Here is a 12320-nt window from a genome sequence, read left to right as displayed (position 1 = left end):
AATGAGGTGTTGTTGTGCTTAGACATATTTTATGTTCCCCTCTCAGCGAAGGGAGAGGAGTTATAGAGTCTGACACAGGGAGGAAAAATCTCCTGGTTTTCTTTCTTATTACAAACCCAAAAAACCTGCTTTACTGGCAGATTTTTCTACTTATTTCAAGTGAAAAATTGGTTTGAAACAAGTGAAAATGATCTAAAAACAAGTTAATTTTTTGTGATGAGTCTTATTTTAAGTGGAAAGAGATTAGTTTTGACTAGAAATGAGACATTTTGACAAGAAATAAGACAAATATTCTTGGAAAGATTTTGAGTTTGTCCTTCCCTCTCTACCTGCAGAACCTCCTGGGGACTCACAACCTGGGCCGCGTCCACTACGAGCCCATCAAGGATCGCCACGGCAACGTGCTGCTGGTGACGGTGCGCGACACGGAGAGTCAGCACTCGCTGTTCAGCGGGAAGTGGATGCAGGTGACCAAGCTGCAGAGCCAGAGGAAGTCCCTGTCCACGCCCGAAGAGCCGTACGCACTGGACATCCTCATCATCACCATCCAGGTGTTTTTAATTCATTTAAAGGGATAGTTCAACATTTTGTCAAACTGGCCCATCACCATAATCCCTATAGTCATAGCAGTGGGTTTGTTACCTTTAATTGTCGGTGCAAGCTATTTTTAGAACGGCGGAGCAGAGCCGTGAGCTGCTCAGAGCTACGCTACAGAGGCTCATTATGGGATTTCTGGGTTTCCCTCATCAAACTCATCAAATACACAATCCAACAACTCCACAACGCTCTGGTGGACAAGTTGTGAGCTGCACATTCACCACGCTATGAGATAATAACACAACGTTACCACACAGAGTTGTTTTAGAGGGAAATACAGAGACTGTTGATGAAAAACTGCCCCTGAAGGCAACGTGCATCAGTGGTTTTGCATGAATTTACGTCAAATCACCTGTTGCAATGAACCCATAATTTAAATACGACTCTTTTTTTCTTTTAACTGCGTCTTTCTTCTTGTTGGCAGTCGTCAGGTCGTCTGTCGTCTCATTATTGATTCTCTCCCAGCGACATGTGTGTTTTACTCTTTTACACTGTAAAAACTCCAAATCTTTCCAAGAATATTTGTCTTATTTCTTGTCAAAATGTCTGATTTCTAGTCAAAACTAAACTCTTTCCACTTAAAATAAGACTCATCGCTTAAAAATGAACTTGTTTTTAGATCATTTTCACTTGTTTCAAACTAATTCTCACTTGAAATAAGTAGAAAAATCTGCCAGTGAAAGCAAGTTTTTTGTGTTTGTAATAAGAAAGAAAAACTTGCTCCACTATCAGATTTTTCTACTTATTTCAAGTGAAAATCTGATTGAAAGAAGTAAAAAGTGTCTAAAAACAAGCTGCTTTTTAATGTGATGAGTCTTATTTTAGGTAGAATGAGATTAGTTTTGACTAGAAATAAGACAAATATTCTTGGTAAGATGTAGAGTTTTTGCAGTGTATGCTCGTGGACCTGCTTGTGGGAAGATGCACAGACGGAAGTGATAAAACTTCCAAAATAAAACGAAACAAAAACAAACTTTATATTATATATTAATTATTATATCATCATATCCCCCCCCCAGGACCTCCTGTCCTACCAGCGGCGCAGCTGCCACCGCCTGGCCCCCGGCCTCTACCTGGGCTTCCTCAAGCTCAGCAGCTCCGTGGACCAGATCAGAGTCCTGGTGTCCCAGAGGACCCCCAACATGCTCTGTCACAGCCGTATCCGTGACAACGCCAACGTGTCCAGGTACCACACACACACACACACACACACACACACACACACACCCTAACACACTAACACCTAACCCTAACCCTAACCCTTCAAACCTAATTATAACCTAAACTTAACCGTTACTCTAAACCTAATTCAAACCTAATTATAACCTAAACTTAACCATTACTCTAAACCTAATTCAAACCTAATTATAACCTAAACTTAACCATTACTCTAAACCTAATTCAAACCTAATTATAACCTAAACTTAACCATTACTCTAAACCTAATTCAAACCTAATTATAACCTAAACTTAACCATTACTCTAAACCTAATTTAAACCTAATTATAACCTAAACTTAACCATTACTCTAAACCTAATTTAAACTTAATTATAACCTAAACTTAACCATTACTCTAAACCTAATTCAAACCTAATTATAACCTAAACTTAACCGTTACTCTAAACCTAATTCAAACCTAATTATAACCTAAACTTAACCATTACTCTAAACCTAATTCAAACCTAATTATAACCTAAACTTAACCATTACTCTAAACCTAATTCAAACCTAATTATAACCTAAACTTAACCATTACTCTAAACCTAATTCAAACCTAATTATAACCTAAACTTAACCATTACTCTAAACCTAATTTAAAACCTAAACTTAACCATTACTCTAAACCTAATTCAAACCTAATTATAACCTAAACTTAACCATCACTCTAAACCTAATTTAAACTTAATTATAACCTAAACTTAACCATTACTCTAAACCTAATTCAAACCTAATTATAACCTAAACTTAACCGTTACTCTAAACCTAATTCAAACCTAATTATAACCTAAACTTAACCATTACTCTAAACCTAATTCAAACCTAATTATAACCTAAACTTAACCATTACTCTAAACCTAATTCAAACCTAATTATAACCTAAACTTAACCATTACTCTAAACCTAATTCAAACCTAATTATAACCTAAACTTAACCATTACTCTAAACCTAATTTAAAACCTAAACTTAACCATTACTCTAAACCTAATTCAAACCTAATTATAACCTAAACTTAACCATCACTCTAAACCTAATTTAAACCTAATTATAACCTAAACTTAACCATTACTCTAAACCTAATTCAAACCTAATTATAACCTAAACTTAACCATTACTCTAAACCTAATTTAAACCTAATTATAACCTAAACTTAACCATTACTCTAAACCTAATTTAAACCTAATTATAACCTAAACTTAACCATTACTCTAAACCTAATTTAAACCTAATTATAACCTAAACTTAACCATCACTCTAAACCTAATTTAAACCTAATTATAACCTAAACTTAACCATCACTCTAAACCTAATTTAAACCTAATTATAACCTAAACTTAACCATCACTCTAAACCTAATTTAAACCTAATTATAACCTAAACTTAACCATCACTCTAAACCTAATTTAAACCTAATTATAACCTAAACTTAACCATTACTCTAAACCTAATTATAACCTAAACTTAACCATTACTCTAAACCTAATTCAAACCTAATTATAGGTTTTTCAGCTCAATCACAGGAATTTCTGGACACAACACAACACTGCATTCTCACCTGTGTGTGTGTGTGTGTGTGTGTGTGTGTGTGTGTGTGTGTGTGTGTGTGTGTGTGTGTGTGTGTGTGTGTGTGTGTGTGTGTGTGTGTGTGTGTGTGCAGGGAGGAGTGGGACTGGATTCAGACGCTGTCGGCCGTGGGTCAGAGGGAGGAGGAGGAGGAGGAGGAGGAGGGGGATGGCGAGGGGGCGGAGCCACGAGCAGAAAGCCACGCCCCTTTACTGTTCTACGAGTTGCAGACGGCGATCAAGGCTCTGCTGAAACACATCAACCTACCTCTGCACCAGGTGCACACACACACACACACACACACACACACACACTGAGGCCCTGTTTATACATGTACCCGGTTATTTTTAAAAACAGACATTAACCATCGTTTGCACCCTCCGTTTAGACGCAAACGGAGAAAACGCCCCTGAAAACGATGCTTTTTAAAAACTCCGGCCAGAGCGGAGATTTTGGAAAACTCCGTGAAGCATCTTTGCAGTGTACTCCGACCATATTACATAACTTAATCAAATTAATTAATTAATAAAATTAATAAAATGTAATGTAGACTGATGTGTTCATTGTAAAACATTCATTTATTGATGTAAATGTGGTGATTTCTATACATACAGAGCCTCTGTCCAATACACACAAGAAGCTTCACTTTTAATTCAAACAAACTTCTGCTACTGCCACAATTGTTACATTTCATCAATGAGACCAACATTTATCTCCTAAAAATACTTTAACCAGCCGGTGGTAAAACCTCTAAAAACCTGTAGGTAAGTTAATTAACAATGGTTTTCTCCCCCGGGATGACGACGGAGGTTGGCCGGCCCAGCAGCTCTGCAGACCGGCTGCTGCCTCAGTGATGTCCCGGTCACTGCAGAGCTTCACTTCTCTGAAAAACATCGGAGCAAACTTCTAAACAGCCGTCGTTTGGATAAACTGGCCGTATATTTATTTATACAGTTACTTTCTCACATGAAAAAATATTAAAACTTTACACACAAGGAGGGCAAGTGACGTTGTTGTTGTTGCTGCTATCAGGTTGCTATGCGGGATCATGTGCGGGATTCTGATTGGCTAACGTGGGCTTGAGCTTCTCGCCACACTGCCACCTACAGGTTTGGCTCTTGACGGCATATATACACGGGTCAGTGTAAACGAAACGGACTGGTGTGCACGCAGTGTTTTTTGTAAACGGAGAGGGGGAAATGTCCGTTTATGAAAATAGCCGGGCACGTGTAAACGCAGTCTGAGCCACTTCATGTCAGAAAACTAATTGTGTGTGTGTGTGTGTGTGTGTGTGTGTGTGTGTGTGTGCAGGCCCGTCTCTTCCGTCTCTACAGTCAGGAAGTGGTGGAGCTCGGTCACGGCGTCTCCTTCCTGCTGCTGCTGCCGGCGGCCGACGACGTCTGCTCCGCCCCCGGGCAGACCAACCCCTACACCCCCCTGGCTGGCTTCCTGCACCTCCCGCTGCAGATGTTCGAGCTCGGTAACACACACACACACACACACACACACACACTCTGTTACAAGTTGCATCTCACTTTTAGACTTTTTTTCCTATTCTGTTATGAGTTTCCATACGTCTGCTTTATTTATTTTTCATTTATCTTTACTTTTCCTTCTTGTCTTCCAGGTTTAGTTTGGTGTTTTGTTTGTATTTGTTGTTGCTTCATTAACACACGACCCAGTTGACCTGTTTGATTCAGGAAACCCTATTTTCCGGACTATATGTTGCACCGGAGTATTAGTTGATATGTCAAAAAATACGTCATGAAGAGGAAAAAAACATATACAGGTCGCATTTATCTTTGAAACATTTAATTAATATGGAAAGTTGCTAGATTTAGCGAGAAAGTCGCCACACTGTACGTGTACGGCGTCATAGATGACATAGCGTATATTTTTGATATATAAGTCGCTTCTAAATATAGGTCACATGGCCAAACTACTAAAAAAAAGCGCAACTTATAGTCCGGAATACGGTAACGACCGTATCTTTGTTAAATACTTGAACATGTATGCAAGTATTAGTATATTTATATGTATATATATGTGTTCAGATTGAGCTATGAACTTTTACAAATGTTAATATTGTAACTGTGGAACCCAAGGAAGAACAGGGATCTATGATAAACTAATAAACACACACACACACACACACACACACCTCCTCTCAGGTTTTCAGTCGGAGCTGAAATCAACACGACAGATTGTCACACAGCAAAGTGTGTGTGTTCTGTCACTCACACACACTCACACACTCACAGATCAGAGAGCGACATGTTCCTGTGATCAGATGAGTCAAACACACACCGAGCCACAGTCTCCGTATTCCTCCGCCGCTCAAACTAGTTCCTCTTCATCCACATGACAGAAAGAAGTGATGTCATTTCACATCCAAAGATCAATACTAGTGTGAGGTGTTTCAAAATAAAAGCACAGGCTCTTATTGTGACGGTGTGCTTCCTGTGTGTGTCTGTCCTCAGTCCACTTCTGCAGCTACAAGGAGAAGTTCATCAGTCTGTACTGTCGTCTGTCCTCCGTCCTGGACCTGGACGCCCTCATTACCCAGCAGGCACTGCGGGAGGCCATCAGCGACGGAGAGGTGGCCACGGCCAAACAGAGACACCAGCTCATCCTGGACTACATCCAGGTCAGACGCCGTGTCTCTTGTTGCTTGGTGACCCATAAATGTCACAATCGTTAAAGGGATACGCCAACATTTTTATTTTTTTTCGTGTCTTGCCTCACTCCCGAGTCCATGACCAGCAGATAGACACCATCCTTTCCACTGTGCGTGCAGTAACCATGGAGATAGAGCCGTATCGCCGTAATTAGCTTAGCTCAAACGCTGGAAGTGTATAGGTAGTGTTAGCCTGCCTCCACCTAAAGTCGCTAATTAGCTTAGCTCAAACGCTGGAAGTGTATAGGTAGTGTTAGCCTGCCTCCACCTAAAGTCGCTAATTAGCTTAGCTCAAACGCTGGAAGTGTATGGGAAGTGTTAGCCTGCCTCCTACCTAAAGTCGCTAATTAGCTTAGCTCAAACGCTGGAAGTGTATAGGTAGTGTTAGCCTGCCTCCACCTAAAGTTGCTAATTAGCTTAGCTCAAACACTGGAAGTGTATGGGTAGTGTTAGCCTGCCTACACCTAAAGTCATCAGAGAAACTCTTCAGCAACTCTAAACAGAAACCGGCGGGCCGATCTTCGTCTCAGAGCTGACAAAACTCTCCGGTAAGGCATCTTGAGCGGTCAAATGCCGCTAACGGGACCAGATCGGTCAAAACGGAGGGTTCAAGCAAAGACGCTTTATTTTGGTTCAAGCTAGCTACATCGAGGGTAGGTTAGCTTCCTGTTTCAAAGTAAAAGCACAAATTCTATCGTCATGGTTTTCTGTATGTAAAGGGCAACGGGTGTTTTATTTTGTGAAAGTGAACGGAAGTGCGTTGGTCACAACAGCTAGCTTGAGTAGCGCCGAATTCGTCCCAACAAAATTGTAAACAGCTGGTATTTAGACAAATGACCTTGTTACAATTAATTGTAACAAATAATTGTGCACCACGATTACTCATTGTGGTGTAGAGGTTGTACACTGTGCTGTGTGTGTGTGTGTGTTTGTGTGACTCTCTCTCTCTCCGTGGGACGAGCAGGAACCTCCTCCATGTTTTCCTCTCTGACTCCGTCGCAGCCTCAGCATTCCTTCCAGCCCAGTCACCCTGCTGTCAGTCTGTGTGTGTGTGTGTGTGTGTGTGTGTGTGTGTGTGTGTGTGTGTGTGTGTGTGTGTGTGTGTGTGTGTGTGTGTGTGTGTGTGTGTGTGTGTGTGTGTGTGTGTGTGTGTGTGTGTGTCTGGCTCTCCTGCTCTGTGTCAGCAGCTAATTGCTGCTTAACATTTTGTCACACTTAATTTTCTTCAAACACACACACACACACAGTTCTTCACTCATGATATTATACGATAAAACTTCATTGACACTCTCAGTTAAAGGACAGTTCCTGTGTTTCTAGGCGAATAAAGTTACAAACAGAAACATTGGCTGCATTAGTATGTACTGTATACTGCAGACTGAATGTGGGATTCAGTCTGCTACTTCAGCAGACCGACACCGTTCACACCGCAGTAACAGTATACAAGTTTCCCAGAATGCATTTCGCAGCAACCGGCAGCTCTGTAAAACAGTTGAAAAGCTGTTTTATTTCTAGCGGCGCTATTATGTAACTTTATTAACTTTTAATCTTTTTTCATGTGAGAAAGTAACTGTTTAGATCCCAAATATACGGCCAGTTTATCCAAATGACGGCTGTTTAGAAGTTGTTACGATGTTTTTCAGAGAAGTGAAGCTCCGCAGCGACCGTGACATCACAGAGACAGCAGCCGGTCTGCAGAGCTGCTCGGCCGGCCAACCTCCGCCCTCATCCCGGGGGAGAAAACCATCGCTAATTAACTTTACTGCCGGCTGGTTAAATTATTTTTAGGAGATAAATGTTGGTCTCAGTGATGAAATCTAACAATTGTATCAGTAGCATTAGTTTGTTTGGATGAAAAGTGAAGCTTCCTGTGTGTTGGACAGAAGAGCAGTATGCGGTTTTGAATACAGCCACTCACTCCCAGTATCGATTCATTGATAAATCAGATCAAGGTGTGAACTGAGTTGTTGTTACTCAGTGTGTTGTTGTTGTTGTGACTGAGTGTGTTGTTGTTGTTGTTGTTGTGTGTGCAGCAGCTGGACGAAATGCGTCGTGACCTGCGGTGGATCACCGACGCGCTGCAGTACGCGCGCTACAAGCAGCCCAGAGGGGGCGTGGCCATCACCTGCCTGGTGGACGCCAGCGCCTCGGACAGCGACTCGGCCAACCAGCAGAAGACCGACTCCACCTCCTCCACCATGGACTACCTGCCCACCCCCTCCCCCTCCCCCTCCCCCGAGCTGCACCGGAGGAAGGCCATCAGCGGTGAGTAGCCCCGCCTCCCCATATCAGGACTAACCAGAGCCAGTCTATGATGAGCCTTAATTAGCCCCATTGTATCAAACTTGGTTGCAGTTCCACCAGAATTCCACTAGGAGTGCTCGCGGGCGAGTGCAGAATGAATGGGGTCCTATCCACCACTTTCCGGAGAACGACGCTGGGTGTCACCATGACACTCCATTCATTACATTTTAGATTAACGTTAGCTGGGCTAACCGTTAGCCGTTAGCCGTTAGCAGTGTCAATAAACAATAACTCAATAAACGGCCCATGAAAAATATTTTTCTCCAGCGGATATCCTAGTTCCAACATGACTGAGCTAACTGGAGTAGTTTCATGTCGTGTCCCACAACGGGAGGGTTTTAACAGCTGACGTCCTGATGTTAGTTTGCTGCTGCTGTTAGCTGTCAGCGGCAGCAAAGCTAACGGCTACGATAGCCATGACTAGTTGCAGAGGCTTACACACAGAAGTGGTGGTGTTCAGTAATTCGTTTTGTAGACTTAACAAACATCAGATTTAGTCAAACGGTTTTGGCAGCCCGGAGCCCCCACATTTGGTACCTACACTGGTGGCTAACGCTACCAGTTAGCCGCTCGCTAGAACGCTACTACGGGGTGAAATGGAAGTTGAAAACCGACTTCCGTTGTGGTGTGACGCAATGGATCATGGGAAAATAAAGTGGTGGATAGAGCTAGAAGGCTAAATTTGTCCCTTTCACCTGGTAATCGTCAAAAAATCGTAAATATTGTTGTATTTTCTGCCAGATCAATATGGATTATAGGTTAAAAGTGAAATTGTTGAGAAGTTCTGTCCTTTCGATTTCCTACAGGTTGGGCTGTTGTTGCCCATAAAACGCTAGCATTCTGCTAATGAATGCTGATTGGTCAGTGACGGACTTGCGACTATTTATGACCAGAGATCTCACCTGATGACACGATAGTTGTAAAACAGGCGAAAAGCTGTTTTATTTCCTGCTGTAACGCTGTTATTATGCACTTTATTAACTTTTAATGTTTTTTAAAGCGAGAAAGTAACTGTTTAGTCCCCCAATATGCGGTCAGTTTATCCAAATGACGGCTGTTTAGACGTCTGCTCCGATGTTTTCAGAGAAGTGAAGCTCCACCTGTGGAGCAATGACCGGGACATCACAGCAGCAGCAGCCGGTCTGCAGAGCTGCTCGGTCGGCCAACCTCCGTCGTCATCCTGGGGGAGAAAACGATCGAATTTGAATTTGATAATATTGAAATATTTCCAGAAAAAAGTGGATTTTTAGGGGTGTATAATATTAGAAATTCTCTGGTGTGGGTGTAGACCCTCTGACCTCTGACCTCTGACCCCTGACCCCCCCTCAGACTCCCTGCTGGGCTCGGATGAGGACGGCTTCTCGGAGGTTTTCCTGCCGACCGACAGCGACTACGACTCCAGCGACGCCCTGAGCCCCCGCGACCTGGACCTGCTGTACTCGCCCCCCCAGGACCTCTCCCAGCAGGCCGTGCTCTCGCTGGGGGGCAGCGCGCCCGACGTGCTGCAGATCCACGAGCTCAGGTGAGACCTAAGTAATTGGTTACAGTTACTAGTTACTTTCCCCAAAAAGTAACTGACATGATAAAAGTAATTCATTAGAAGGAAAGTAACTATTGCGTTACTTTTTTATAAAATGCTCAAATATGTCAAATGATTTGGACTCACTCCTCTAACCTCCTGTTGATCTGGAACTAACCGACTCACTCAGTATTCCTCCACAACGCTCTATCACTCCGCCTATCAGCTGTTTAGATCAACGGTGTGCGGAGTGATACAGAGCGTTGTGGAGGAATACTGAGTGAGTCGGTTAGTTCCAGATAGCAGCTTTTTTTTGACCAGTTGATGAACTGAAACTAATGTGTTTATACCGTCCTACACTTTGACTTGTTACCAGTGATGGAAATAACAGCGTTACTAACGGAGCTACTTTTATCAGTAACAGTTGCCCCCGTTGTAACTCTGCTACCGTTACTGACAATAAAATGCTCCGTTACTTGATTCAAGAAGTCCTGTCACTAAATACTAACACACCTATTAAAGTGTACGTTATATACACATTATTATTAGTTTCAGTTCATCAACTGGTCGGAAAAAAGCTGTTTATCTGGAACTAACCAACTCACTCAGTATCCCTCCACACAGACAGGCTGTATCACTCCACTCACCGCTGATCTAAACAGCTGATAGGCTGTTTAGTTCATTGTAATGGATGTAATGAATAATTGTAATGAATCAGTTACTAAGCCAGTTACTTTTTGGGGAAAGTAACTAGTAACTATAACCAATTACTTTTTAAAGGTAACATGCCCCAACACTGCTCATTATGGAAAACAGTAGCAACGTTAGTAACACCGTTATTTTTCTAAAGCTGGTGATGTCACGATGATGATGTTCCTCTCTCTCTCTCTGTGGAAGGTGCAGCGTGGCTCCGCCCACTCCCTCGCTGCTGAAGGAGGCCCCTCCCCTCTCCTCCCCCCTCCTCCTCCCCCACTCCCCCTCCCTCCCCCTCTCCCCCTCCCCTCTGTCCGACGCCACCAAGACGCTGCAGACGCTGTCGCTGTCCCGGAGCCACCAGGAGGACCTCGCCCTCGCCGCCAGCCCCCTCGCCCCCCCCCGGCTCCTCGCCCTCGCCCCCGCCCCCCCCCGGCTCCTCTCCAACCCCCCCGCCGCCAAACGCAAGCTGCTGTCGCGGAGCCACCGCGGCCAGTACTTCAGCGGCCCACAGCGCTGGCTACGGGGCGGCGGCGGCGAGGGCTACGGCGGTGGCTCGTTGTCCGAGGGCATCTACACCGTCAAGCAGCTGGACCTGGACCTGCCCCCCCCCTCTTCCCCCCTCTCCCCCCGCTCCCCCTCCTCCCCCCGCTCCCCCCCCCCGCCGGGCGCCGCCACCTACGTCAGCCACGCCTCCTGCGTCCTGGAGAGCAGCAGGAAGGGACGCCACCGCGAGCCGCGACCGCACGTCCGCCGCATCTTCGTGGAGCCGTGCAGGGAGCTGTCGCCGGGCAACGAGTGGAGGGGGAGGGGGAGGGAGGGCTGGGAGGAGGAGGAGGAGGAGGAAGAGGAAGAGGAGGAGGTGATGATGAAGGCTGCGGGCGTGTCGGTGGTCATAGAGGGGGAGGAGCCTGAGGGCGCCACCGCCACCGTCACCGCGGCCGACGTGGACTCAGACGACCAGACCAACGCTCAGGTGTCGGAGATCCTGAGCAGCACGCTGTGACGGCTCGGCTCACACAACTTTATTTAAAATGACAATTAAAGGACAACGGACGGACAAGCCCCGCCCCCGGAAGTGATGTCACCAAACAGGAAGTGAGACAACATTTTAAAACAACACGCCACTATAAACCTCTCTGACCGCGCCCGTCTCCTTGGATTGTAAACTAAACTAAACTGAACTAAAAGTTGCTGGTTCAACTCCGCCAAGCCTCAGAACCCATGGCCTCGACTGTTACTATGGAAACTATCAATGCAAAAGAGGCAGCGGCGGCGACGTCGACTCCGCCCACCAACCACCAAATACTCTGCTCTGATTGGTTTCGTTATCGTTAAAGGGATACACCAACATTTTTTTTTTTGTGTCTTGCCTCACTCCCGAGTCCATGACCAGCAGATAGACACCATCCTTTCGACTGTGCTTGCAGTAACCATGGAGATAGAGCCGTATCGCCCGTAATTAGCTTAGCTCAAACACTGGAAGTGTATGGGTAGTGTTAGCCTGCCTCCACCTAAAGTCGCTAATTAGCTTAGCTCAAATACTGGAAGTGTATAGGTAGTGTTAGCCTGCCTCCCACCTAAAGTCGCTAATTAGCTTAGCTCAAACGCTGGAAGTGTATGGGTAGTGTGTTAGCCTGCCTCCACCTAAAGTCGCTAATTAGCTTAGCTCAAACACTGGAAGTGTATGGGTAGTGTTAGCCTGCCTCCACCTAAAGTCGCTAATTAGCTTAGCTCAAACGCTGGA

General features: G+C 44.6%; 1 protein-coding gene across 4 annotated transcripts in view; it reads left to right on the top strand.

The window, feature by feature from the left end:
- ankfn1a (ankyrin repeat and fibronectin type III domain containing 1a) overlaps positions 1-11608 on the top strand; it is a 92303-nt gene extending 80695 nt beyond the window's left edge. For all 4 annotated transcript variants that reach the window (XM_085761749.1, XM_085761747.1, XM_085761750.1 and 1 more), the window contains exons 18-25: positions 336-551; positions 1617-1783; positions 3475-3658; positions 4692-4860; positions 5861-6027; positions 8091-8322; positions 9691-9883; positions 10778-11608. In XM_085761749.1, coding sequence (XP_085617875.1) covers positions 336-551; positions 1617-1783; positions 3475-3658; positions 4692-4860; positions 5861-6027; positions 8091-8322; positions 9691-9883; positions 10778-11579 — 2130 coding nt within the window. In that variant the 3' untranslated portion in view covers positions 11580-11608. The remainder of the gene's footprint in view (positions 1-335; positions 552-1616; positions 1784-3474; positions 3659-4691; positions 4861-5860; positions 6028-8090; positions 8323-9690; positions 9884-10777) is intronic.
- Positions 11609-12320: the final 712 nt, after the last annotated feature.

Source organism: Trachurus japonicus, chromosome 19 (genome assembly GCF_045865225.1).
Source record: "Trachurus japonicus isolate A0001 chromosome 19, Traja_1.0".
Lineage (NCBI taxonomy): Eukaryota > Metazoa > Chordata > Actinopteri > Carangiformes > Carangidae > Trachurus > Trachurus japonicus.
This window is presented reverse-complemented; position numbering and strand designations above follow the sequence as displayed.